The sequence below is a fragment of the Lipotes vexillifer genome, unplaced genomic scaffold (assembly GCF_000442215.2).
Source record: "Lipotes vexillifer unplaced genomic scaffold, Lipotes_vexillifer_v1.1 scaffold629, whole genome shotgun sequence".
Lineage (NCBI taxonomy): Eukaryota > Metazoa > Chordata > Mammalia > Artiodactyla > Lipotidae > Lipotes > Lipotes vexillifer.
In genome coordinates this window covers 1150617-1176962 of record NW_006774188.1, presented here as the reverse complement: position 1 = coordinate 1176962, position 26346 = coordinate 1150617, and the positions used below count along the sequence as shown (strand labels likewise).

Sequence of the window (26346 nt, the reverse complement as noted above, 5' to 3'; positions counted from 1 at the left end):
TGCTTCTGTTCTTTATGTTTTGGTTTTTTGGCAACGAGGCATGTGGGATCTTAGCTTCCCGAACAGGGGTTTGAACCTGCACCCCCTGCATTGGAAGGCAAAGTCTTAACAAGTGGACCACGAGAGAACTCCCTTGAAGCAGTTTTAGATTTGAATTTTAATTAGAGCTGGAAGAGGGACTTTATTTGCCACAACAGGGCCTTAAGCATAGAAAGCTCTAAAAATAACCACTTACAGAATTTAATGAATATGTGTGTATTAAGTTGGACTAGTAGTCTCACTTTTATATTTAATAGAAGAACCTTTCTATTGGGATTAAAAAGTTTAGCATTATTTAGACAACATGCTCTTGCTGGAAAAAAATTAGATTAATGTTACTTAATGTTAAACTGACATCTGATAACTTCTACAAATGGCAGGAACCAAGCCAAGGGCAGAGATATTTTTTGAACACTGTCTAAGCAAGACTAATTCATTGAAGTTTAATGTATGAATCAATAATTTGGCTTCTTATGAAAATCTCTAAAGATATTTTGCTTGTTCAGTCAAGTTGAAAGTATTGAGGAATATAACACTGCTCAAACTAAGGTGTGTAAAAATTATTTTATAAAAGAAGTATGCATAATGTGCATACCACAAATGTATAATATTATTAAGGTAGAGAAAATGCTTTGTATTGAAATGTAATTGATTAACAAAGTAATATTAGTTTCATGTGTACAGCATAGTGGTTCAATGTTTTTATAGATTACACTCCATTTAAAGTTATTACAAAATAATGGCTATATTTTCCTCTACAGTAAAATATAGCCTTGCTGCTTATTTATTTTTTACATAGTAGTTTGTATCTATTAATCCCATACCCTTATATTATCCTTCTCTCTTTATTTTTTTATAGCCATTTTTTTTTACTGTGTTCCACACATCTATTATTCTCATCTCTGTTCTTATTTTGAATTTTATTTTATCTTTATTTTTTCATACAGCAGGTTCTTATTAGTTACCTGTTTTATACATATTAGTGTATATATGTCAAACCCAATTTCCCAGTTCATCCCACCACCACCACCACACCTTCCCTTCCACCCTTGGTGTCCATACGTTTGTTCTCTACATCTGTGTCTCTATTTCTGCCTTGCCAACTGGATCATCTGTACCATTTTTCTAGATTCCACATATATTCATTAATATGCAATATTTGTTTTTCTCTTTCTGACTTACTTCACTCTGTATGACAGTCTCTAAGTCCATCCACGTCTCTCCAAATGACCCAATTTCATTCCTGTTTATGGCTGAGCGATATTCCATTGTATATATGTACTATGTGTTCTTTATCCATTTGTCTTTCGATGGGCATTTAGGTTGCTTCCATGACCTGCCTATTGTAAATAGTGCTGCAGTGAACAATGGGGTGCATGTGTCTTTGAATTATGGTTTTCTCTGGGTATATGCCCAGTAGTGGGATTGCTCGGTCACATGGTAATTCTATTTTTAGATTTTTAAGGAGCTTCCAGACTCTTCTCCATAGTGGCTGTATCAATTTACATTCCCACCAACAGTGCAGGAGGGTTCCCTTTTCTCCACACCCTCGACAGCATTTATTGTTTGTAGATTTTCTGATGATGCCCATTCTAACCGGTGTGAGGTGATACCTCATTGTAGTTTTGATTTGCATTTCTCTAATAATTAGTGAGGTTGAGCAGCTTTTCATGTGCCTCTTGGCCATCTGTATGTGTTTGGAGAAATGTCTATTTAGGTCTTCTGCCCGTTTTTTGATAGGGTTGTTTGTTTTTTTAATATTGAGCTGGATGAGCTGTTTATATATTTTGGAGATTAATCCTTTGTCCGTTGATTCATTTGTAAATATTTTCTCCCGTTGTGAGGGTTGTCTTTTATATAGTTTCCTTTGCTGTGCAAAAGCTTTTAAGTTTCACCAGGTCCCATTTGTTTATTTTTATTTCCATAACTGTAGGAGGTAGGTCAAAAAAGGTTCTTTCTGTGTTTTCCTCTAAGGGTTTTATAGTGTCTGGTGTTACATTTAGGTCTTTAATCCATTTTGAGTTTATTTTTGTGTGTGGTGTTAGGGAGTGTCCTAATTTCATTCTTCTACATGTAGCTGTCCAGTTTTCCCAGCACCACTTACTGAAGAAACTGTCTTTTCTCTATTGTATATCCTTGCCGCCTTTGTCATAGACTAGTTGACCATAGGTGCATGGGTTTATCTCTGGGCTTTCTATCCTGTTCCTTTGATCTATATTTTTGTTTATGGGCTAGTACCATACTGTTTTGATTACTGTAGCTCTGTAGTATAGTCTGAAGTCAGGGAGTATGATTCCTCCAGCTCTGTTTTTTTCCCCTCAGGATTGCTTTGGCTATTCCGGGTCTTTTGTGTCTCCATACAAATTTTAAGATTTTTTTCTCTCGTTTTGTAAAAAATGCCATTGGTAATTTGATAGGGATTGCGTTGAATCTGTAGATTGCTTTGGGTGGTATAGTCATTTTCACATTATTGATTCTTCCAATCCAAGAGAATGGTATAATCCTCCATCTGTTGATGTCATCTTTCATTTCTTTCATCAGTGTCTTATAGTTTTCTGAGTACAGGTCTTTTACCTCCTTAGGTAGGTTTATTCCTAGGTATTTTATTCTTTTTATTGCAGTGGTAAATGGGTTTGTTTCCTTAATTTCTCTTTCTGATCTTTTGTTGTTAGTGATTTCTGTGCATTAGTTTTGTATCCTGCAACTTTACCAAATTCATTGATTAGCTCTAGTAGTTTTCTGGTGGCATCTTTAGGATTCTCTATGTATAGTATCATGTCATCTGCAAACAGTGACAGTTTTACTTCTTCTTTTCCAGTTGGTATTCCTTTTATTTGTTTTTCATCTCTGATTGCCATGCCTAGGACTTCCAAAACTATGTTGAATAATAGTGGCGAGAGTGGACATCCTTGTCTTTTTCCTGATCTTAGAGGAAATGCTTTCAGTTTTTCACCATTCAGAATGATGTTTGCTGTGGGTTTGTCATATATGGCCTTAATTATGTTGAGGTAGCTTCCCTCTCTGCCCACTGTTTGGAAAGTTTTTATCAGAAATGTGTGTTGAATTTTGTCAAAACCCTTTTCTGCATCTATTGAGATGATCATATGGTTTTTATTTTTCAGTTTGTTAATATAGTGTATCACATTGATTGATTTGTGTATATTGAAGAACCCTTGCATCGCTGGGATAAATCCCCACTTGATCATGTTGTGTGATCCTTTTAATCGATTATTGGATTCTGTTTGCTAGTATTTTGTTGAGGATATTTGCATCTATATTCATCAGTGATATTGGTCTGCAATTTTCTTTTTTGTACTATATTTGTCTGGTTTTGGTATCAGTGTGATGATGGCCTCGTAGAATGAGTTGGGGAGTGTTCCTTCCTCTGCAATTTTTTGGAAGAGTATGAGAAGGATGAGTGCTAGCTCTTTTCTAAATGTTTGATAGAATTCACCTGTGAAGCCAGCTGGTCCTGGACTTTTGTTTGTTGGAAGGTTTTTAATCACAGTTTCAATCTCAGTACTTGTGATTGGTCTGTTCCTATTTTCTGTTTCTTCCTGGTTCAGTCATGGAATGTTATACCTTTCCAAGAATTTGTCCATTTGTTCCAGGTTGTCCATTTTATTGGCATAGAGTTGCTTAGAGTGGTCTCTTATGATGCTTTGTATTTCTGTGGCGTCCGTTGTAACTTCTCCTTTTTCATTTATAATTCTGTTGATTTGAGTCCTCTCCCTCCTTTTCTTGATGAGTTTGGCTAAAGGCTTATCAGTTTTTATCTTCTCAAAGAACCAGCTTTTAGTTTTATCGATCTTTGCTATTGTCTTCTTTGTTTCTATTTCATTTATTTCTGCTCTGACCTTTATGATTTCATTCCTTTTACTATCTTTGTGTTTTGTTTGTTCTTCTTTCTCTAGTTCTTTTAGGTGTAAGGTTAGATTGTTTATTTGATACTTTTCTTGTTTCTTGAGGTAGGGTTGTATTGCTATAAACTTCCCTCTTAGAACTGCTTTTGCTGCGTCCCATATGTTTTGGATCGTCGTGTTTTTGTTTTCATTTGTCTCTAGGTATTTTTTGATTTCCTCTTTGATTTCTTCAGTGATCTCTTGATTATTTAGTATTGTATTGTTTAGCCTCCATGTGTTTGTGTTTTTTACGGTTTTTCCCCCTGTAATTTATTTATAATCTCATAGCTTTGTGGTCAGAAAAGATGCTTTATATGATTTCAGTTTTCTTAATTTACCAAGGCTTGACTTTTGACCCAAGTTGTGATCTGTCCTGGAGAATGTTCCATGTGCACTTGAGAAGAAAGTGTAATCTGCTGTTTTCAGATGGAATGTCCTATAAATCTCAATGAAATCTCTCTGGTCTATTGTCATTTAAAGCTTGTGTTTCCTTATTAATGTTTTGTCTGGATGATTTGTCCTTTGGTGTAAGTTAGGTGTTAAAGTCCCCCCACTATTAATGTGTTACTGTTGATTTCCTCTTTTATAGCTGTTACTGTTTGCCTTACGTTGAGGTGCTCGTATGTTTGATGCATATATACTTATAATTGTTATATCTTCTTCTTGGATTGATTCTTTGATCATTATGTAGTGTCCTTCCTTGTCTCTTGTAAAATTCTTAATTTTAAAGTCTATTTTATCTGATATGAGTATTGCTACTCCAGCCTTCTTTGGATTTCCATTTGCGTGGAATACCTTTTTCCATTCCCTCACTTTCAGTCTGTATGTGTTGCTAGGTCTGAAGTGGATTTCTTGTAGCTAGCATATAGATGGGTCTTATTTTTTTTATCTATTCAGCAAGCCTGTGTCTTTTGGTTGGAGCATTTAGTCCATTCACATTTAAGGTAATTATCCATATGTATGTTCCTATTACCATTTTCTTAATTGTTTTGGGTTTGTTTTTGTAGGTCCTTTTCTTGTGTTTTCCACTTAGAGAAGTTTCTTTAGCATTTGTTGTAGATCCGCTTTGGTGGTGCTGAATTTTCTTAGCTTTTGCTTGTCTGTAAAGCTTTTAATTTTTCTGTTGAATCTGAAGGAGATCCTTGCCGGGTAGAATAATCTTGTTTGTAGCTTCTTCCCTTTCATCACTATAAATATATCGTGCCACTCTCTTCTGGCTTGTAGAGTTTCTGCCGAGAAATCATCTGTTAACCTTATGGGAGTTCCCTTGTATGTTATTTTTCGTTTTTCCCTGTTGCTTTTAATAATTTTCTTTGTCTTTAATTTTATTCAGTTTGATTACTATGTGTTTCGGCATTTTTCTCCTTGGGTTTTTCCTGCCTGGGACTCTCTGCACTTCCTGGACATGGGTGGCTATTTCCTTTCCCATGTGAGGGAAGTTTTCGACTATAATCTCTTCAGATATTTTCTCGAGTCCTTTCTCCCTCTCTTCTCCTTCTGGGACCCCTATAATGTGAATGTTGGTGTGTTTAATATTGTCCCAGAGGTCTCTTAGGGTGGCTTCATTTCTTTTCATTCTTTTTTCTTTTTTCTCTTTTGCGGCAGTGAATTCCACCATTCTGTCTTCCAGGTCACTTATCCATTCTTCTGCCTCAGTTATTCTGCTACTGATTCCTTCTGGTGTGTTTTTCATTTCAGTTATTGTATTGTTCATCTCTCTTTGTTTGTTCTTTATTTCTTCTAGGTCTTTGTTAAACATTTCTTGCACCTTCTCGATCTTTGCTAAACATTTCTTGCATCTTCTCGATCTTTGGCTCCATTCTTTTTCCAAGGTCCTGGATCATCTTCACTATCATTATTCTGAATTCTTTTTCTGGAAGGTTGCCTATCTCCACTTCATTTAATTGTTTTCCTGGGGTTTTATCTTGTTCCTCATCTGGTACATTGCCCTCTGCCTTTTCATTTTGTCTGTCTTTCTGTGAATGTGGTTTTCATTCCACAGGCTGCAGGAGTGTAGTTCTTCTTGCTTCTGCTTCTTACCTTCTGGTAACTGAGGCTATCTTATCTTCCCTCTCCCCACTGGTAACTACTGGTTTGTTCTCTTTGTTTATGAGTCTATTTCTGTTTTGTTATATACATTCATTTCAGTTATGTTTTAGTTTCCACATTATGGATAATATAGAGGATTTGTCTTTCTCTTTCTGACTTATTTCACTAAGTATAACACTGTCTAGGTTTATCCTCATTGTTGCAAATGGCAGAATTTATTTTTTTTATGCCTGAGTAATATTCCATTGTATATATAGTTACCACATATTCTTCATCCATTCATCTGTTGATGGGCACTTAGTTTGCTTCCATATCTTGGCTATTGTAAATAGTGCTGCTATAAATATTGTGGTGCATGTATCTTTTTAAATTAATGTTTTCAGTTTCTTCATATATAGACACAGAAGTGGAATTGCTGAATCATACGATTATTCTATTTTTAGTTTTTTCTATATTATTTTCCATAATGGCTATACCTGTTTAATTCCCACAAACTGTGCAAAAGTTTCCTTTTCTTCACATCTTCACCAACATTTGTTACTTGTATACTTTTTGATGTTAGCCCATCTGACAGATGTGAATTGCTATCACATTGTGGTTTTGATTTGCATTTCTCTAATAATTAGTGATCTTGAGCATCTTTTCATGTGTCTGTTAGCTGTCTTTCTTTAGAAAAATGCCAATTTGTATCTACTGTTTATTTTTAAAAATTTTTAGTTGTATGAGCTGTTTATGTCTTTTGGATATTAATCCCTTATTGTGCATGTCATTTGGTATTGTCTCCCATTCAGTATGTTGTCTTTGCATTTTGTTGGTGGTTTCCTTTGCTATGCAAAAGGTTTTAAATTAATTAAATTAAAATAATTTAAATTAAGGTCTTATTTGTTTTTGCTTTTCTTTTCCCTTAGGAGACATATCTAAAAAGAAATATTGCTGTGATTTAGGTCAAAGAGTGTTCTGCCTATATTCTCCTCTGGGAGTTGTATGGTTTTAGGTATTACATTTAAGTCTTTACTCCATTTGGAGTTTAATTTTTTAGATGTTGTTAAGAAATGTTCTAATCTCATTCTTTTACATGTAGCTATCTAATTTTTCCAGCACACTTATTGAATTATCTTTCCTCCATTGTATATTTTTGTCCCCTTTATTACAAATCAATTGACCATACGTTTGTCAGTTTATTTCTGGGCTCTCTATTCTGTTCAGTTGATCTGTCTCTTTTTGTGTCAGTACCATGCTGTTTTGGTTACTGTAACTTTTTAATATAGTGTGAAGTCAGGGAGCATGATACCTCCAACTTTGTTCTTTTTCCTCAAGATTGCTCTGGCAGTTCTGGGCCTTTTGTTTTTCAATATAAATTTTAGAATGATTTGTTCTGTGAAAAATGTCATGGGTATTTGGATAGGGATTGCATTAAATCAATCTATTGCCTTGAGTAGTATGGACATTTTAACAGGATTCTTCCAATCCATGAACATGGGATATCTTTCCATATTTTTGGTATCATCAGTTTACTACATCAGTGGCTTATAGTTTTTAGAGTATAGATCTTTCACCTCCTTGGTTAAGTTTATTCCTGTGTGTCTTATTCTTCTTGATGTGATTTTAAAGGGAATTTTTGTTTTGCTTTCTCTTTCTGATAGTTCATTATTAGTGTATAGAAAAGCAACAGATTTCTGTATGTTAATGTTATATTCCACAGCTTTACTAAATTCATTTGTTAGTTCTAAGAGCTTTCTGGTGGAGACTTGAGGGTTTTCTGTATAAAGTATTATGTCATCTGCAAATAGTTACAGTTTTACCTCTTCCCTTCGAATTTGGATGCCTTTTAATTCTTTATCTGGTAAATTGTTTATTTCTGTTTCATTATTTTTTCAGAGGTTTTCTGTTGCTCTTTCAATTGAAACAAATCCCTATTTTTTTTTAATTTTTTTTTTTTTTTTTGCGGTACGCAGGCCTCTCACTGTTGTGGCCTCTCCTGTTGTGGAGCACAGGCTCCGGACGCACTGGGTCCGGACGTGCAGGCTTAGCAGCCATGGCTCATGGGCCCAGCCGCTCCGCGGCATGTGGGATCTTCCTGGACCAGGGTATGAACCCGTGTCCCCTGCATCGGCAGGCGGACTCTCAACCATTGCGCCACCAGGGAAGCCCGTTTTTTCATTTTTTTTTTTTTTGTCGCTATGAATTTAGGTAAAACAGTTACCTATTGCGGTCTTGAAAGAATGTCCCTGTATGGAAGTGTCCCTATACAGTCTGTGTGTGCCTGGTGCCTTTGGTGAGAGAGCTGGATTTGACATGAACAGAAGTGACATCTTTCCTCAGGGTGTTGTGGCAGCTATCACGTTGGTAGTGGATAGGGCTGGAGATGAAGGGATAGGGCCAGAGCTAACTGTAAGGCAGTGCTTCCCCTCTACTCATTGTCCCTCTCTGCCCTTTTGGGGCTGGGGTTGGATCCCAAGTTTAAGGAGCAGAAGCCCTGAATATTGATTACGAGCTGGATTTGTTTCCTTAAAATATGTGCTCTCTCCTCTTTAAGTACCTGGCATCCTTGCCCTAGGAGAGCAGTGCTGCACCAACAGCAGCCATGCAGGCTCTGGTCTCATGATGGGGCATGGGCTTCTGCAGGTTGGCCACAGAGTTTTATGCTACCTCCAATTTGCTGCCTGCGATGACAGCCCCCGCTGCATCTGTGTCTCTATTTCCTCCTGCAGTCACACACTCCTCCGCAGTCTCCACTAACCCTGTAATGTTGTAGGGCTATGCCGAAGGGCAGGCAGAGCCCACCTGGCCTCTTGATGTGTATCAGGATGCAGGCTGTGAAGTCTGGCTAGTGTCAGAGATCAGGGCTGCTTCTGATAAGCTTTCTTGGTAAGCACCAGCATTGGCCACCGTGCTGTGCTCAGACACTGCCCAGGTCTGAGTCACCTCTGCCTCCCACAGATGAGCCTTCCCAGTTGCGGCAACTGTCACTCCATTGTGGAGCTCTGAGGTGAAATAAGCATGGCTGGAGCATTAGCTCAGCTTGGGCTGGGGTGCATGCTGGGGCTGTTGTGGGAAACTGGGTAGCCACTCATGCCGTCCTAATTCTTCCTCTCTGTTCTGCTGTGGGAGCAAGCCAGTGCTGGTTAACTCCTCACAAATGAAGTCCGTGCTGCCGACAGCCCTCCTGTTCATCGCAGCAGAGCTCAACCAGCCAAGGGGGCTGTGTCAGACTCCAGTACTAGGGCACCTAATATGTGGCTGGAACCACTCTCCTGGGAAATTCTCCACCCCTGTAATCTCCCTTTTCCTCTGAGTCCCCTCCCAGGGGCACAAGTCCTGACCTGATCACTTCCCTTGCTGCCTGATTCCCTGTGATTCTGTCTTACAACCTTAGTTGTACAGGAGTCTTTATGCCAATTTTCAGTTACTTTTTAGTGAGAATTGTTCCTCACGTAGATGTATTTTTTTTTTAATTGAAGTATAGTTGATTTATAATGTTACTTTCTGCTGTACATAGAAGTCAATCACTTATACATATACATATATCCTTTCTTTTTTAGATTCCTTTCCCATATAGGTCATTAAAGAGTATTGAGTAGAGTTCCCTGTGCTATACAGTAGGTCCATATTAGTTATCTATTTTATATATAGTAGTATGTATATGTCAATCCCAATCTCCCAATTTATCCCTCCCCTCCTTTTCCCCCTGGTAACCATAAGATTGTTTTCTACATCTGTGACTGTATTTCTGTTTTGTAAATAAGTTCACTTTTACCTTTTATTTAGATTCCACATACAAGCCATATCATATTTGTCTTTCTCTGTGTGACCTCACTCAGTATGACAGTCTCTAGGTCCACCCATGTTGCTGCAAATGGCATTATTTTGTTCTTTTTTATGGCTGAGTAATACTCCATTTATATATGTACCACATCTTCTTTATCCATTTCTCTGTTGATGGACATTTAGCTTGCTTCAATGTCCTGGCTGTTGTAAATAGTGCTGCAGTGAACAATGGGGTGTATGTATCTTTTCGAATTATGGTTTTCTCTGGGAATATGCCCAGGAGGGGGATTCCTGGATCATAGGTTAGTTTTATTTTTAGTTTATTAAGGAACCTCCATACTATTCTCCATAGTGGCTGTACCAATTTACATTTCCACCAACAGTGTAGAAGAGTAAAAGGTAAATTAAGGAAACAATCCCACTTACCACCACATCAAAAAGAATAAAGTACCTAGGAATAAACCTATCTAAGGAAGCAATAGACCTGTACTTGGATAACTATAAGATACTGGTGAAAGAAATCAAAGGTGAAACAAACAGATGGAGAGAAATACCATGTTCTTGGATTGGAAGAATCAACAGTATCAAAATGACTGTACTACCCAAAGCAATCTACATATTCAATGTAATCCCTATCAAGTTACCAATGGTATTTTTCCCAGAACTAGAACAAAAAGTTTTACAATTTGTATGGAAACCCGAAAGACCCCAAATAGCCAAAGCAATCTTGAGAAAGCACAACGGAGTGTAAATAATCAGGCTCCCTGACTTCAGCCTATACTACAAAGCTACAGTAATCAAAACTGTATGGTACTGGCACAAAAACAGAAATACAGGTGAATGAAACAGGATAGAAAGTCCAGAGATAAACCCACACACCTGTGACAAAGGAGGCAAGAGTATACAATGGAGAAAACGCTGTCTCTTCAGTAAGTGGTGCTGGGAAAACTGGATAGCTACATGTAAAAGAAAGAAATTAGAACACTCCCTAACACCACACACAAAAATAAACTCAAAATGGATTAAAGACCTAAATGTAAGGCTGGATACTATAAAACGCTTAGAAGAAAACATAGGCAGAACACTTATCTGATATAAAGCAAGATCTTTTTGACCTGCCTCCTATAGTAATATAGATGTATTTTTGGTATGTTCGTGTATTCTCCCACTCATCCATCTTGATCTGAAAGTCTGGAGATACTGCTCTTAAAAAAGGTTTTGTTTAAGATCTTGGTGAAAATTCACATGTCTGGCTCCTCTAACCTCTCTCATTAATTTACCAAATGTGTGCTGCTTTATCAAGCTTTAAGTACTCACTATTTTCCAAGTGTAGAAAGTAATTTAAAATATAATCTGTACCTTCATAATCTAGTGGAGAAGGTAGTTCTCTAAACAGGTAATTATAATAGTAGGATAAAAGCTATAATGCAGGTGTGAGTAAGGCACTATTCACAGTAGAGGAGGTGCTTATTTCTGCTTCTAGAGTTTGTGTAAGTGTTCTCAAAGTGGTATTTGACTCCTGAAGGTTGATATGGAGTTTTGGGGTTGTAGAAGAGCATTCAAGATACAGGTAATAGAGAGGCATAAAGCATTTATGAAATTAGTGACTATTGGGCATGGCTAGAACAAAGAGGTACTGTGAAAGGGTTGCAGGAAATGAAACAAGAAATGGACTGAGGAGTCGAGTTTATAAAGGGAATTCTCATCACTTCTTAAGGTATTATCCATTAATTAATAAGGATGTGACATGAGAATAACTACATTTTAGAAAGATACAGCTTGTTACAACTGTGGCGAGGATACTACTAAAACTGTGGTTAGAAATGATAAAATCTTAAAGTACTGAAGTGGAAATGGAAGAATGGCTCTTTTCCAGATAAATTAAGGCCAATAAAAATTTGACTGTTATTACTTGTTGTAGGGACTGAGAAAGGTAAAGGCATTTGAAAGATTTCCACACTTATGACATGGACTACTGGATCAATTAACATTTACCATAACAAAAACTGGGGAGAACTGTAGAAGAAGCAGGTTAGAGTTGGGGAGAAAATTAAAATATTTCTGAGCAACTTTGAATTACCTTTAAATATTTTTATTCCTGATGAATTTGGACCAATATTTTTTTTTCTGGAACTGTTTTAGTAATGGCAGTAATCACTATCTACAGATTCCTTTATTTTTATTACATAGATTAATTCATTCAGAAAAGTCATATAATTAGAAGCCTGTTAAATGAAACTGCATTAAGGAAATAAATGTATTACTACATTTAATTCTAACAGTAAATTAACAGACACAAGCACAGTCATGTTTCAAAAGGGAATTGCTGATAATACACAAAGGAAGACCTGGAACATTTTATAGGATGAGCCAAATGTTAGGACACAAAAAAAATGTCTCCGTAAATTTAAAAGGATTGAAATCATTCCAAGTATTTTCTCTGGCCACATTGGAAAGATGCTAGCAAACAAAAATGGAGGGAAACTAGAAAATTCACAATATATGGAAACTAAACAGTTCACTCTTAACCAGTGGTTCAAAAAGAAATCACAAGGTTAATTAGAAAATACCTTGAGACAAATGTAAACAAAAACACAGCATACCAAAACTTACGGAATGCAGTGGAAGCACTCTTCAGAGGGAAATATATAGCTATAAATGTCCACATCAAAAAGAAAGAAACATCCTCGATAAATACAGTACTTTATACCCTGAAGGACTAAAGAAAAAGAGAAAACTAACTCCAAAACTAGCAAACTTAGCTATGACAACAACATAAAAGTAGGAGGATAGCCTTGTATAGGAGCAGACATTTCATATAATGATTTAAGTTGTTATCAATCAACTAGATTGCTATAAATTTAGAATATTAAATGTATTCCTCATGGTAACCACCAAAAAAATACCTAAAAGATGTAAAACAGGAAATGACAAGGGAATTAAAATGATTCACTACAGAAAAAGAAAAAAAATCAGTTTAAATACATAAGACAATTAATGTAAGGAAGGGAGGGAGGCAGGGTAAAAAGAAAAGATCAAGGAAGAAAATAATAAGGATTAAGGTGGAGCTAAATAGAGAACAGAAAAGCAGTACAGAGTCAACAAAAGCAAAAGTTTGTTCTCTGAAAAAGTTAACAAAATTGACAAACCATTAGCTAGATTGATTAAGAAAAAGAAAAAGCACAAAAACAAATCAGAAATAAAGACATGAATATTACTACTGATCTTACAGAAATAAAAATGATTATAAAAAATCCTCTAAACAGTTGTATGCCAACAAATTTGGTAACCTAGTTGAAATAGACAAATTCCGAGAAGCATGTGAATTACCTAAACTGACATAAAAATAAATAGAAAGTCTCAAGAGATCTGTAACAAGTAAACAGATTTTCCACAATTAAAAACCTCCCACCAAACAGAAGATTGTAAAACAACTATACTCCAATAAAAATTAATTACAAAAAAAAAAAAAAGAATCCCACCGAAGAAAAGTCTAGGACCAGATTACTTCACTGGTAAATTATTCCAAACATTTAAAGGATTAGCATTATGCTTTTCAAACTCTTCCATAAAACAGAAGAGGAGAAAATACTTTCTAACTCATTCAATGAGGCCAGAATTACCTTGCTACCAAAGCCAGATAAAGACATCCAGAAGAAAGAAAAATTAGAGAGTAATAACCCTTATGAATATAGATGCAAAATAGGAAAGTATTACGACACTGAATGCAGCCACATATTAAAAGAATTATACACAGCGACCAAGTGAGATTACCCCAGGTGTTCAAGGGTTGTTCAATATAAGAAAATTAATCACTGCAATAATACCACATTAATAGAAAGATTGAAAAGCAGAAAACCACATGATCATGTCATTTGACACAGAGAAAGCATTTAACAAAAATCCAGCATTCTTTTCATGGTAAAAACACTCAGAAAACTAGGAACAGAGGGAACTTCCTTAACCTGATAAAAGGCATTTCTGAAAACCCCACAACTAACGCCATGTTCAATTGTGAAAAATGGAAAGCTTTCTTTTTATATCTGGAACAAGACAAAGATACCTGCTTTCACCACTGATAGTGAACATTAACTGGAAGTTCTAGCCAGAGTGTTTAGACAAGGACAAGAAATAAAAGGCATCCAGCCTGTTAAGTGAGAAGTAAATCTATCTCTATTCACAGATAATATGATCCTGTATATAGATAATCCACAAGAAAGTTACTAGAGTCAATAAACAAGTTCAGGGACTTCCCTGGTGGCGCAGTGGTTAAGAATCTGCCTACCAATGCAGGGGACACGGGTTCGGTCCCTGCTCCGGGAAGATCCCACATGCCATGCAGCAACTAAGGCCATTCACCACAACTACTGAGCCTGTGCTCTAGAGCCCTTGAGCCACCACTACTGAGCCTGCATGCCACAGCTACTTTAGCCCGTGTGTCTAGAGCCCAGAAGCCCACGCACCACAACGAAGAGTAGCCCCTGCTTGCTGCAACTAGAGAAAGCCCACGCACAGCAGCAAAGACTGAACACAGCCAAAAATAAATAAAATAAATTAATTTAAAAAAAATAAACAAGTTTAGCAAAGTTACAGGGTACAAGATCAACACATGAAAATTACTTGTTTCTATACACTGGCAATAAACAATCTGAAAAGGAAATTAAAAGCTACGCCATTTAAAATAGCATCTGAAAATAAATGCCTAGGAATACATTTAACCAATGTGGTAAAAGACTTCTATGCCGAGAACCACAAAAAGATAGACCTATAGACCAATTGAATAAAATTAAGGATCCAGAAATAAACCCGTGTCTATGGAAAATTCATTTTAGACAAGGGTGCTAAGTCAAAGCTTTGACAACAGCTTTGGGAAAGAAAAAGCTTGTCAACAAATGTTGCTAAATGATTGGATTTCCACATGGAAAAGAATTAACTTGAACCCATATCTCATACCATATTCAAACATGAACTCAGAACAGATCAGTGTTCTAAATAGAAGAACTAAGACCATAAAACACTTTGAAGAAAACATAAGGATAAATCTTCAAGACCTTGGATTTGGCAATGGATTCTTTTTTTTTACATCTTTATTGGAGTATAATTGCTTTACAGTGGTGTGTTAGTTTCTGCTTGGCAATGGATTCTTATGCATGACACCAGTAAGGTGAGCATGAAAAGAAAACAATACATAAATTGTGCGGCACCAAAATTAAAAGTTTTTGTGGTATTATCAAGAACGTTAAAAGACAGCCTACAGAATGAGAGAAAATATTTGGAAATAATATCATAGGTAAGAGTTTAATATCCAGAATATATGAAAAACTACAACTCAACAGCAAAAAGACAAACAACCCAATTTAAAAATTGCCAGAGCACTTGAATAGATATTTCTTTAGAGAAGATATACAAATGGCCAATAAGAACATGAAAAGATACTCTGTAGCAGTGGTCCCCAACCTTTTTGTCACCTGGGACAGGTTTTATGTAAAACAATTTTTCCACTGACAGGGCAGGGTGGGACGGTTCAGCTGGTAATTCGAGGGACAGGGAGTGGCAGATGAAGCTTTAGTCACTTGCCCATCGCTTGCCCACTGTTTCCTGGGTTGGGGACCCATGCTCTATATCACTGCTTTTTAAGGAAATGCAAGTCTCAAAACTATAAGTTACCAGTTTACACCCATTAGGGTAGCCATTAAAAAAATAGATTAACAAGTATTGATGAAGATGTGGATAAATTGGAACCATCATGCATTCTTGGTGGTAGTGTAAAATCATACAGCCACTGTGGAAAACTGTTTGTCAGTCCTTCAAATGCTAAACATGGAATTACCATATGATTAATTCCACCTCCTAGGCATGTACCCAAAAGAACTGAAAGGAGAGATTCAGATATTGTATGCTAATGTTTATTGCAGCATTGTTTACAGTAGCCAAAAAATTGAAACAATCTTAAGTGTCCATTAACAGATGCATGGGTAAACAAATGTGGTATATACATACAATGGGATATTATTCAGTCATAAAACTGGAATGAAGTTCTGATATATGCTACCATGTGGATAAAGCTTGAGAACTATGCTGAGTGAAATATGCCAGACACAAAAGGACAGATATTGTGTGATTCCTCTATGTGAGTTTCCTAGAGTAGTCAAATTCGTAAAGACAGTGTTGTTTAGGAGTTACCAGGGCCTGGGGGAAGGGGAAAATTAGGAGTTATTCCTTAATGATTACAGAGTTTCTGTTTAAGTTATGGATAAGTTTTGGAAATAAATAGTAATGATGGTTGCACATCATTATGAATGTAATTGTTACTTAGTTGTACACTTAAAAATGGTTAAAATGTTAACTATATTTATTACAATAAAATAAAAAGGAAAACAAAAACTAGTTGACCATAAATGTGATGTTTGTTTCTGGACTTTCAGTTGTACCCTATTGCTTTATATGTCTATCCTTATGCCAGCTCCACATTGTCTTGATTATTGTAGATCTGTAGTGACTTGAAATCAGAAAGTGTAACTCCTCCAACTTTCTTCTTTTCAAGATTTTTGGACTGTTATGTGTTCCTTGAATTTCCATATGAATTTTAGAATTTGCTTATCAGTTTCTGGAAGTGAGTTCTTAAGCCCAGTCTGCCACTCCTAGTTGTGGGACCTTTGAAAAATTGCTTATCTCATTTTTTTCATAATTCTTATTATAGGTTATGAGAGTTAAATGAGAACAAAACATATAAAACCTGACAATTTAATGCTGAGCGTATAGTAAATACTCAGTATACTACTAGTGGTAGTATTACTATTATAACTACTAGTGTTACTGCCAATGTAATACCACTTTTTATATATTGATTAGAGTAAAAGAGCACTTTACCTCTAGAATGATTCCTTTAGTGAGGAAAGCAGTGTGTTGTAAGGGAAAGAACATGAAATTTGGAATCAGTCTTCCTGAGTACAATACTATAGAATACTGATGGTATGTTAAATTGATAGGTATTCTAAACCTAGCTGTGTTTCATGATGACATGAAAATAGAAATGTCTGCTATTGTTCTTGATACATCTTAGTTGTGACAGAATCTATCAGTAAAAGTGACAGTTTGAGCATCATTAAAACCATCGATAAGAGAAGTTTAATTATGGTTAAAAATCTAACTTACGTTTCCTCTTCCAGTAGTCACTCACTGCCTACCTTTTTAAACTACTATATGGAAAACCTGTGCACAAAATGGTTGTTTTTCCTCCATGGTTATTGGGGTGGGTAATGGGCAATTACTGGTGGCACTCTGATGCTGATGGCAGAAATAGTCCATATTTTTAATACACTGTTGCTGGTTTTGAGAATATTTTTTTCTCCTAATTTCAGGTTGGGTGGGACTATATCAGCATACAAGATAGTACCAGATGAAATAGAAGAAATCAAGGTATAGTATGGCGTTTTTCACCTCTACAAAGAATCAGTGTCTCAGTGGGAAGGTGGGCAAATAATTGTTTTTTCTTTATCCTATTGAATCTTTGGTGGTGTTAGGGCATCATTTAATTCCCAGTTATCCTGTTTGAATTAAAATATACATATCAGATAATCGTCATCATATTTCATCTACCATCATCAATACATGTTAGGAAAATCAAGAAAGCAACCCTTTCTTGTAAAATTCATTGAAAAGTTACTTAAGAAAGCACTTTATAAGCATTAGTATGCATCATGGACTTTTTAAAACCTTGTTTTAATTTCTTTCCCCTATAATCTTTCACCAGTTATAAATAATATTAGTCTTCTTGTATATACTTCTTGGTTCCTTTGATAACACAGTAGGTCAATCTCAATTTAAAATTTACTGTACAATAAATGAAAAATTAACCTTATTCTTTGAATATTACAGCATTGTTACAATTTTCTGTCTCTAACATTTTCCTAAATCCTGTGCACTATTAGTCTTCTAGCATAACACGTGGCCCTTTCCTAAAAGCAGTTTACAGTCTAAAGAGAACTGAACTTAGTCTTTTCCATGAATAAAATTTAACAATTTGATAGCAATAGTCAAGGGTAAACAAGACGAGTTGAGCCTCTTAACAGTACATGTAAAGATCTCAACAAATTGTTGTTTGATTTGATCAAACTTTTCTAAATCAAGTTCAATAAATTCACATCTTAGTAAATAGTTACTAAACTTGGTTACATTATTTTTAAATAAGTTAAATTCATGTTTATGTTCTATACTGTTACTTTCAGTATCTCAGGTGTTCTGTGTGGACAACACCAGTAATTAATACCATGATTGTATTCTAGCAGCAAGTGGGGGAAAAAAGTCAGGAGTGTCAAGAGACTCTTTCCAACTTGACATAAATTCATAAAGTAGTGTGGCTGAGAGGAACCTTATGTCTAATCCATATCTCTCATTTTTCAGAAGATAAAATGGGAATTAATAAAGGTGAGCTTGTTGAAATTAATTTTTTGTGGTGCTTAAAGGTGCTCTGTGTTATACTACAGTTGCAATATGTGTTAAGTGATAAAGGTAAACAAAGTATTCTATGAAATACATAAGAAGGAAGGACACTTGGTCATTCAAAAAAGGTAATCAGCAAAATGTTTCCAAGAGGTGTACTAAGCAAATTGGAATTCTGTACAGAAGCAGAGGCACTTGTGAATGCATAAATAGGAGATAATATGACACCAGATAGATCACACCTGTAAAATAAAGATTGTTGAGATGTAGGATTGTCATTGGGCCTTTATGCCATGTTAAGAAATTTGGATTTTAAACTGAAAACTATGGGGTGCCATTATGTGATTTTAAGAAAGAAAGTGGCATAATCAGGTTGGTGATTTTATTAGGTTTTTCTTTGATGAGTGAGAAAAATTATTTCAGTGGAGAAGAGGTTCCATCTATTAGGAAGGAGACCAGATTGCAGGAATATAGGCAACGATTGAAACTTGAACTAAAACAGTGACAGTGAGGCTGAAGAAAAAAAACTCAGATTCAAGAAATATTATTTAAGAAAATAGAATCAGCAATACTTGGTGATTTATTGGATATTTAAGGGAAGATGGAAAGGTTGACCTAGGTTTCTGCCTTGGGAATCTGAGTAGATTGTGTTGCTGTTAACCTAAAGAGGAGATACAAAACAAGGAGTAAGTTTGAGAGGAAATAGGGTAAGTTTTGGACTTATTGAATTTGAGGTTCCTCTTAGATAACCATATATCCACTAAGCCATTGGGTAAATCAGCTTGTAACTCAAAAGAAAGATAATTCTTTCAGTTGATTCTGAGATTTGTCATTATGCAAAAGTTAGCTGAGGCCATGCTAGTTAGTGGAATTGCCTAAAAGAGCTATATGAGATCATAATAGTGGCCCAAAACTGTTGCCTTGGGGAAGGCCCATCCTAGAAACAGAGGATAAATATACTCTTTCATTAGTTTAATTAATTAGCAGAAATGTTTTCAATTTTTTAGTAGTGACTTTTCTCTAAAGGAGTAGTGTTTTTCATTGTGTTTTTTTTTTTTTTTTTTTTTTTTTTGAGCACAGGCTCTGGACGCGCAGGCTCAGCGGCCATGGCTCACGGGCCCAGCCGCTCTGTGGCATGTGGGATCTTCCTGGACCGGGGCACGACGAACATGTGTCCCCTGCATCAGCAGGTGGACTCTCAACCACTGCGCCACCAGGGAAGCCCGTGTTTTCTTTTTAATTCTAGAATTTTAACAGTTACTCCTCAAGAGATTCCTTGAAAAAAAACATGATTCATGGATGACATGTAATAGTGATTTTTTTCCATCAGTTACTGTTACTGTATCTAAAACAGCTTTAGAGAGTTTGAGGCCTGAGGCATAAAAAAATGTGAAATTGATTCTTCCTTTCAAAAATGTTGGAAGAAGAACAGTCATAAAATATTTCAACATTTTTTGGCACCATTAGTATTTTCAGCTGATATCTTTTTGTTTTGATTGGAGGAAATTTGAAACATCTGGTTGTAATGTTTATTTTATTTGGCTAGTATATGAGTAATTTTAAATTACCTAAATAGTACAATTGAGTCTAAATTTGAAATATACTCTTTGTAGTATACCATGTATAAATAAATATGCATGTGTACATTTACTATTAAAAAGATATGATTGGTTGATGAAGCATAATTCAATTTTTGTCAGATGTGGTAATCTTTCACAATGTTTCTAGCACCATAAATCATTATTTAGTTCATACATAGTTTGAATTAAGCATACATTTTTTACCATAAATCACCTCATATTGAATGGCTGCTTGCCAAAGCCTTAAGGGATAAAGAGCAAATACATTCCTAGCCCAATCACAACCATCTCTTCCACCCAATACCCTGAATTTTGATCATTATCAGTTCCTTTCTTTTATTTAGTTTTACTATATATGTATACATCCTTAAATATTACAATTTATTTTTGTTTCTCTTTGAACTTTGTTTGAATTGAGTTGCATTGTATTCAATCTATTGTGCCTTGCTTCTTTTTTTTCAATACTGTGAGATTCATCAGGTTGTTGTCTATAGCTAAGGTTTTTGGGGGGGTTGTTTTTGGTTTGTTTTATTTTTTGCTGTAAAATAGTGCATTGTGCCACAAATTATTGAGACATCCTTCTGTTGAAGGATATTCAACTTATTTCCATATGGAACTATTATGAAAAATGATGCTATAAAATTCTTATAAAAATATCCTGTGTAAGAGTTTCTCTGAAATATATACTGAGGAATGGGATTCCTGAGTTTTAGTAATGTATATTTTCTGGATGAAATCAAACTGTTTTCCAAGGTAGTTAAGCCAGTTTATACTGCCACTTGGCTGAATTTATTTAAAATAGAGATATTTAAGTATTAACTCTTTAATATATTTGTAATTTATATTGGTATAAATTTGTTTTTATTTACAAATGAGATGACTAAACTTTCATAATATTTTCCAAATGTATCTATTTCCCCAGCCCAATTTATTGAAAAACCCATATTTTCCCCCTATGGTTTGAATTGCCTCATGTATCATGTATTAAATTTTCATATGCCTAGACACACAGATACACATACACAGATCTCTCTTTTCCTGAACTGTTGTTTCATTGATCTGTTCATCTGTTCCTTTGCTAGCACCATACTATTATGGTTATAGTGCTTTTTTTGTATAGTAGGAAAGGTTGTATGTTGTTTTTCTTTTTTATTCTGTTGGCTCATGTATTAATTGCTCCAGATATTACACTGAGTTTGTCAAGTTCAAAAGTGTTCCTACTGAGAAGACTTTTGGTTCTAACCAAGGTGGAGTAGCCCTGTTCTTCCAGAATCTTTCCTCTCACAATTAAAAATCCCTGGACTTTTGTTTGTTTATATTAAAAAATAAACAAGCATAGAAAGACTCTGAAAGGTAGGAAGAAGAAATCAGACTGCCTTAGGACTTCAGGACTTGAGGAATGACATGGCAGTGAGTTACCTGGGTTTCTTTTTGTCTCCCATTTTACCCAGCCTCCAACCTGGAACCACCAACAGGCAGAGAAGAAAAGCACGTAGAAAAGCCTGTTCCCTCTTGCCAAAGGACCCAAGACAAGGGTGGACTAACAGAACAGAAAACCTTTTTTGGCATACCCTCCCTACTCCAGCCAAATGCCAATGAGAAAACTACTTAACTTTCCCGGAGTTTCAGCAGAGCCAAGAAGGGAGCTGATCTTCCACCTCACCCCCTACCACCTGACAGAAGCAGGTGGCAGATCTCTGAATCCCCCCTGCCAGTGGTGTTGGTGGGGTGATCAGGGAGCTATTCTTCCATCTCTCACATAGCAGGGTAGACAGTTCTCTGATTTCCCTGCCAGAATATGGTAGTGGGGACCAAGTAGGGAGTTGATCTTCTATCACCAGCCCAGTGGAAACAGGTTATGCTCTGATTCCTCCTGCAGAGGAGGTGTAGTGTCAGTAGGGTCCAGTGATGAGCCGAGACTCCCCCAACCCAGCAGAAGTTAGACCAAGAGGCAGTGCAAGATAGGACTAGTCACCACTGTACTTCACCCTCCCTTTACTGTGTTAATGAGACCTTTAAGGGAGATGACACTCCACCCTCATTATACATCAACATCAGTGGAGATGTTACTGCACTCTCAGTATGAGTCAACCTTCTACTTCCCTTCCCCTCTCAGTGTTAACAGGGTCCATCAGGGAGCTGAATATCTCATACTAACAACAATGTGGAGCAAGGTGATGCACCACTTTCACCAGAAAGGTTTCAGCAAGGTTAAGAGAAGAGTTAAACTTCTACCCTATTGTCTTCAATGAGGCAGTGGGAATCAGTGCTTCACTTCTGCCAGAGTGGTGTCAGTGGGACCCAGCAAGAAGCTGAACATATGGCCCTTATAGTACAAGTCAACAAGAGGACATCTTAAAAAGATTAAATAGGATTCAGAGTCTCATAATATCCAGAACGTCCTGGGAACAGTCAAAAGTCACTCATCATACCAAGATCAATGAAAATCACAACTTGAATGAGAAGAAAACAGTGAACAGACACCAATATGAAGAATAATCACATGTTGGAATTATCTGACAAGGATTTTAAAGCAACAATCATAAAAATGCTTCAACAAGCTATTACTAATTCTCTTGAAACAAATGAAGAAAATAGAAATTACGAAAAGGAACCAAATGGAAATTACAGAACTGAAAAGTACCATCTCCAATATAAAACACTGAAGGTGGGCGGGGGGGTGTGGTGGCAGGGTGGGCAGTGACTCCAGAAGGAAGCAGCACATTTTTCAAGTGCTGAAAGAAAGAACTACCCAGCACAAAGTCTACATCCAGTCAAATTATCCTTCAGGAATGAATGGGAAGCAGGTACTCAGACAAAAGAAAAATAAAAGAATTTGTCACTAGAAAACCTATCCTGAAAGAATGGGTAAATAAATTCTCTAAAGAGAAAGGAAATGATAAGAGAAAAAGGCTTGAAAATTCAGAAAGGAAGAACAACAGCAGAATGGGTAAATAGATTAGCTGATCTTTTTTTATGATTTTCTTAAATCACATTTGAAGGTTGGAGCAAAAATTATAACACCATTTGATGTGGTGCACAATGTATGAAAAGTAAATAATGAACATAATCATATTTAAAATGTGGGAGGGTAAAGGTGCCTAAGTGGAAGTAGAGTTTCGGTATTTCACTTGAAATGATAAAACGCCAATACCAGTAGACTGTTTTAAGTTACATCTGTATATTGAAACACCAAGCAACCACTAAAGTATTTAAAATTGTGTACTCAAAACCACTGTAAGTTAAGATGGAATCCTAAAAAGTGCTCAAGTAAGCCACAATAAGGCATGAAAAGAGAAACAGAAGATACAAACAAAAGATAAATAATAAAATGGCAGATTTAAATCCTGAGATATCAACAATTACCTTAAATAAATCATCTAAATACACCAATTAAAAGACAGAAATTGATATAATGGATTTTTAGAAATGATCCAACATATGCCATTCTCAAGAAACTCATTTGAAAAACAATGACATAGGTAGGTTGAAAGTAAAAGGATAGAAAAAGATATACCATGAAAACACTAATTTTTAGGGAAGAGGAAAGTTCTCAAGTCACTAATCTATGTTTCTTCCTCAAGAAACTAGAAAAATAAGAGCCAGATATAGTCAGAGTAAGAAGAAGACAGGAGATACTTAAGAATTGGAATCAGTGAAATTGGGAACATTAAAACAACAGGGGAAAATCAAATAAAAAGCTGGTTCTTTTAAAACTCAATAAAATTAGTAAACCTCTTACTAGACTAACAAAACTAAAGAAGACACAATCACCTATATTAGGATAGGACAAAGACTATCACTGCATATCTTCTAGTCATTAAAAGGATAATTAGAAAAGGCTTTGAAAAACTATACTCATAAATTGGACAACTTAGAAGAAATGGACCACTTCCTCAAAACCCACATACTACCAAAACTAACCACAATGACATAGGCAATCTGCATAGTTGTATAACCATTAAAGAAATTAAATTTGTAATGAAAAAGCTCCTAATAAAGCTCCAGTCCCGGATGGTTTCATGGGAGAATTCTATCACACATTAAAGAATAATTAATATCTATTTTACTCAGCTTTACTGAGTCATTTCCCACCTTGTTTTATGAGGCTAGTATTACATTGATACTAAAATCAGAAAAAGACAGTACAAAAATGAAAACTGTAGACCAAGATCTCTTACGAACTTAAAATCCTCTACTAAATATTACCAAATCAAATCCAACAATGTATAAAAAATTATTATAGGGCTTCCCTGGTGGCGCAGTGCTTGAGAGTCCGCCTGCCGATGCAGAAGACGCGGGTTCGTGCCCCGTTTCGGGAGGATCCCACATGCCGCGGAGCGGCTGGGCCCGTGAGCCATGGCCGCTGAGCCTGCGCGTCCGGAGCCTGTGCTCCGCAAATGGGAGAGGCCACAACAGTGAGAGGCCCGCGTAACGAAAAAAAAAAAAAAAAAAAAAAAAAATTATTATACACTACTACTAAGTGGGATTTATTTGAGGTAAAAACTTGTTCAACATTGGAAAAACAATCAATGTAATCTATCATATCTACAAGCTAAAAAAGAAAAATTATATGGTCATATCAATTGATGCAGAAAAGGTGTTTGACCAAATCTAAAACCCGTTCTTGAAAAAGCTCTTAACAAAATAGGAATTGGGGGGGGGAACCTCCTGAACTTGATATAGAACATCTACAAAAAATTAGAGCTAACAATATACTTAATGGTGAAAGAATGAGTGCCTTCCTCTTAAGATCAGGAAAAAAGCAAGGTTGTCTGCTCTCACTACTTTCCTCCAACCGAGCACTAGAAGTTCTCAGTAGCACAGGAAGGCAAGAAAACATATTAAAAGGCACAAAGATTGGAAAGTAAGAAATAAAACTCCCTATTTGCAAATCACATGATTGTCTATGTAGAAAAAAGTATCTAGAGAAAAACTGCAGCTAATAAGTCAGTTCAGTTAATTTGGGGAATATAAGATCAACATCAAAAAGGTCAATTTGATTTTTATATAATTACAACAGTAGGAAGCTGAAATTTAAAACAATACCATTTACAGTTACTTCAAATAAAATTAAATAGGTCGCACTTAAGAACACACATATCTGTATGCTTAAAACTACAAAATGCTGAAGAAATAAAAGGACACTTAAAGAAATGGACAGACATACCGTGTTCATGGATGGAAAGATTAAACATAGTAAGGGTGTCATTGTTCTCCAAATTTACATATAGGTTTATGCACTCTCTATTAAAAAACCCAACAAGTTTTTTTTAAGACATACAATTACATAAATTTATTTTAAAATTATATGGAAGGGCATAGGTTCTAGAATAGCTAAGACAATTTTGAAAAAGAATAAAGGGAAGGACTAGCTCTACCCAATGGTAAGGTTTACTGTTAGCTATAGTAATCAAGATAGTGTAGTACTGGCAGATAGATAGATAATATCAGTGAAACAGAATGTATAATCAATAAGTAGACTCACACAAATATGTCCATTTGATGTTTAATAAAGCTACAAAAGTACTTCGGTGGATAACCTTTTCAACAAATGATGCTGGAATAGTTGGGCATCCACGAGCAAAAAAATTAACCTCACCCATTTTAAACCTCTTATATAAAAATTAACTCAAAATGGGGTATAGATTTAAATATAAAACAAAAGCTGTTAAGAGAGTAAAAGGACAAGTGTTCAAGACCTATGGTTAGGCAAAGAGTTTATGTCCTATTTTTTGTTTCCCACTATAAATGGAATGCTTTCTCTCTTTATTTTTATTTTAACCCGTCATCTTTTTTTTAACTGAAGTTTAGTTGATTTACAGTGTTGTGCCAATCTCTGCTGTACAGCAAAGTGACTCAGTTTTACGCATATATACATTCTTTTTTAAATATCCTTTTCTATTATGGTTTATCCCAGGAGATTGGATATAGTTCCCTGTGCTATACAGTAGGACTGTGTTGTTTATCCATGCTAAATGTAATAATAGTTTGTATCTACCAACCCCAAATTCCCAGTCCATCCCTCTCCCTCCCCCTCTCCCCCTTGGCAGCCACAAGTCTTATCTCTATGTCTGTTTCTGTTTTGTAGAATAGGTTCATTTGTGCCATATTTTAGATTCCACATATAAGTGATATCATATGGTATTTGTCTTTTTCTGACTTCACTTAGTATGGTAATCTCTAGTTGCATCCATGTTGCTTCAAATGACATTATTTTGTTCTTTTTTATGGTGGAGTAGTACATTGTATATATATACCACATCTTCTTTATCCATTCATCTGTTGATGGACATTTAGGTTGTTTCCACATCTTGGCTATTGTGAATAGTGCTATGTTCATAGCAATGAACTTAGGGGTGCATGTATCTTTTTGGATTATAGTTTTGTCCAGAGTAGGATTGCTAGATCATATGGTAATTTTATTTTTATTTTTCTGAGGAACCTCCATACTGTTTTCCATAGTGGCTGCATCAATTTACATTCCCACCAACAGTGTAGGAGTAACCCCTCCTTATCTTGATGGAAATTTCACTCTGGGTAGATGTGGCCTCGAGTATGGGGCT

General features: G+C 35.8%; 1 protein-coding gene across 3 annotated transcripts in view; it reads left to right on the top strand.

Annotated features, from left to right (window-relative positions):
• GPHN (gephyrin) overlaps positions 1-26346 on the top strand; it is a 618338-nt gene that overhangs the window by 198246 nt on the left and 393746 nt on the right. For all 3 annotated transcript variants that reach the window (XM_007449022.1, XM_007449020.1, XM_007449021.1), the window contains exon 3: positions 17120-17177. In XM_007449022.1, the coding sequence (XP_007449084.1) occupies positions 17120-17177 (58 nt within the window). The remainder of the gene's footprint in view (positions 1-17119; positions 17178-26346) is intronic.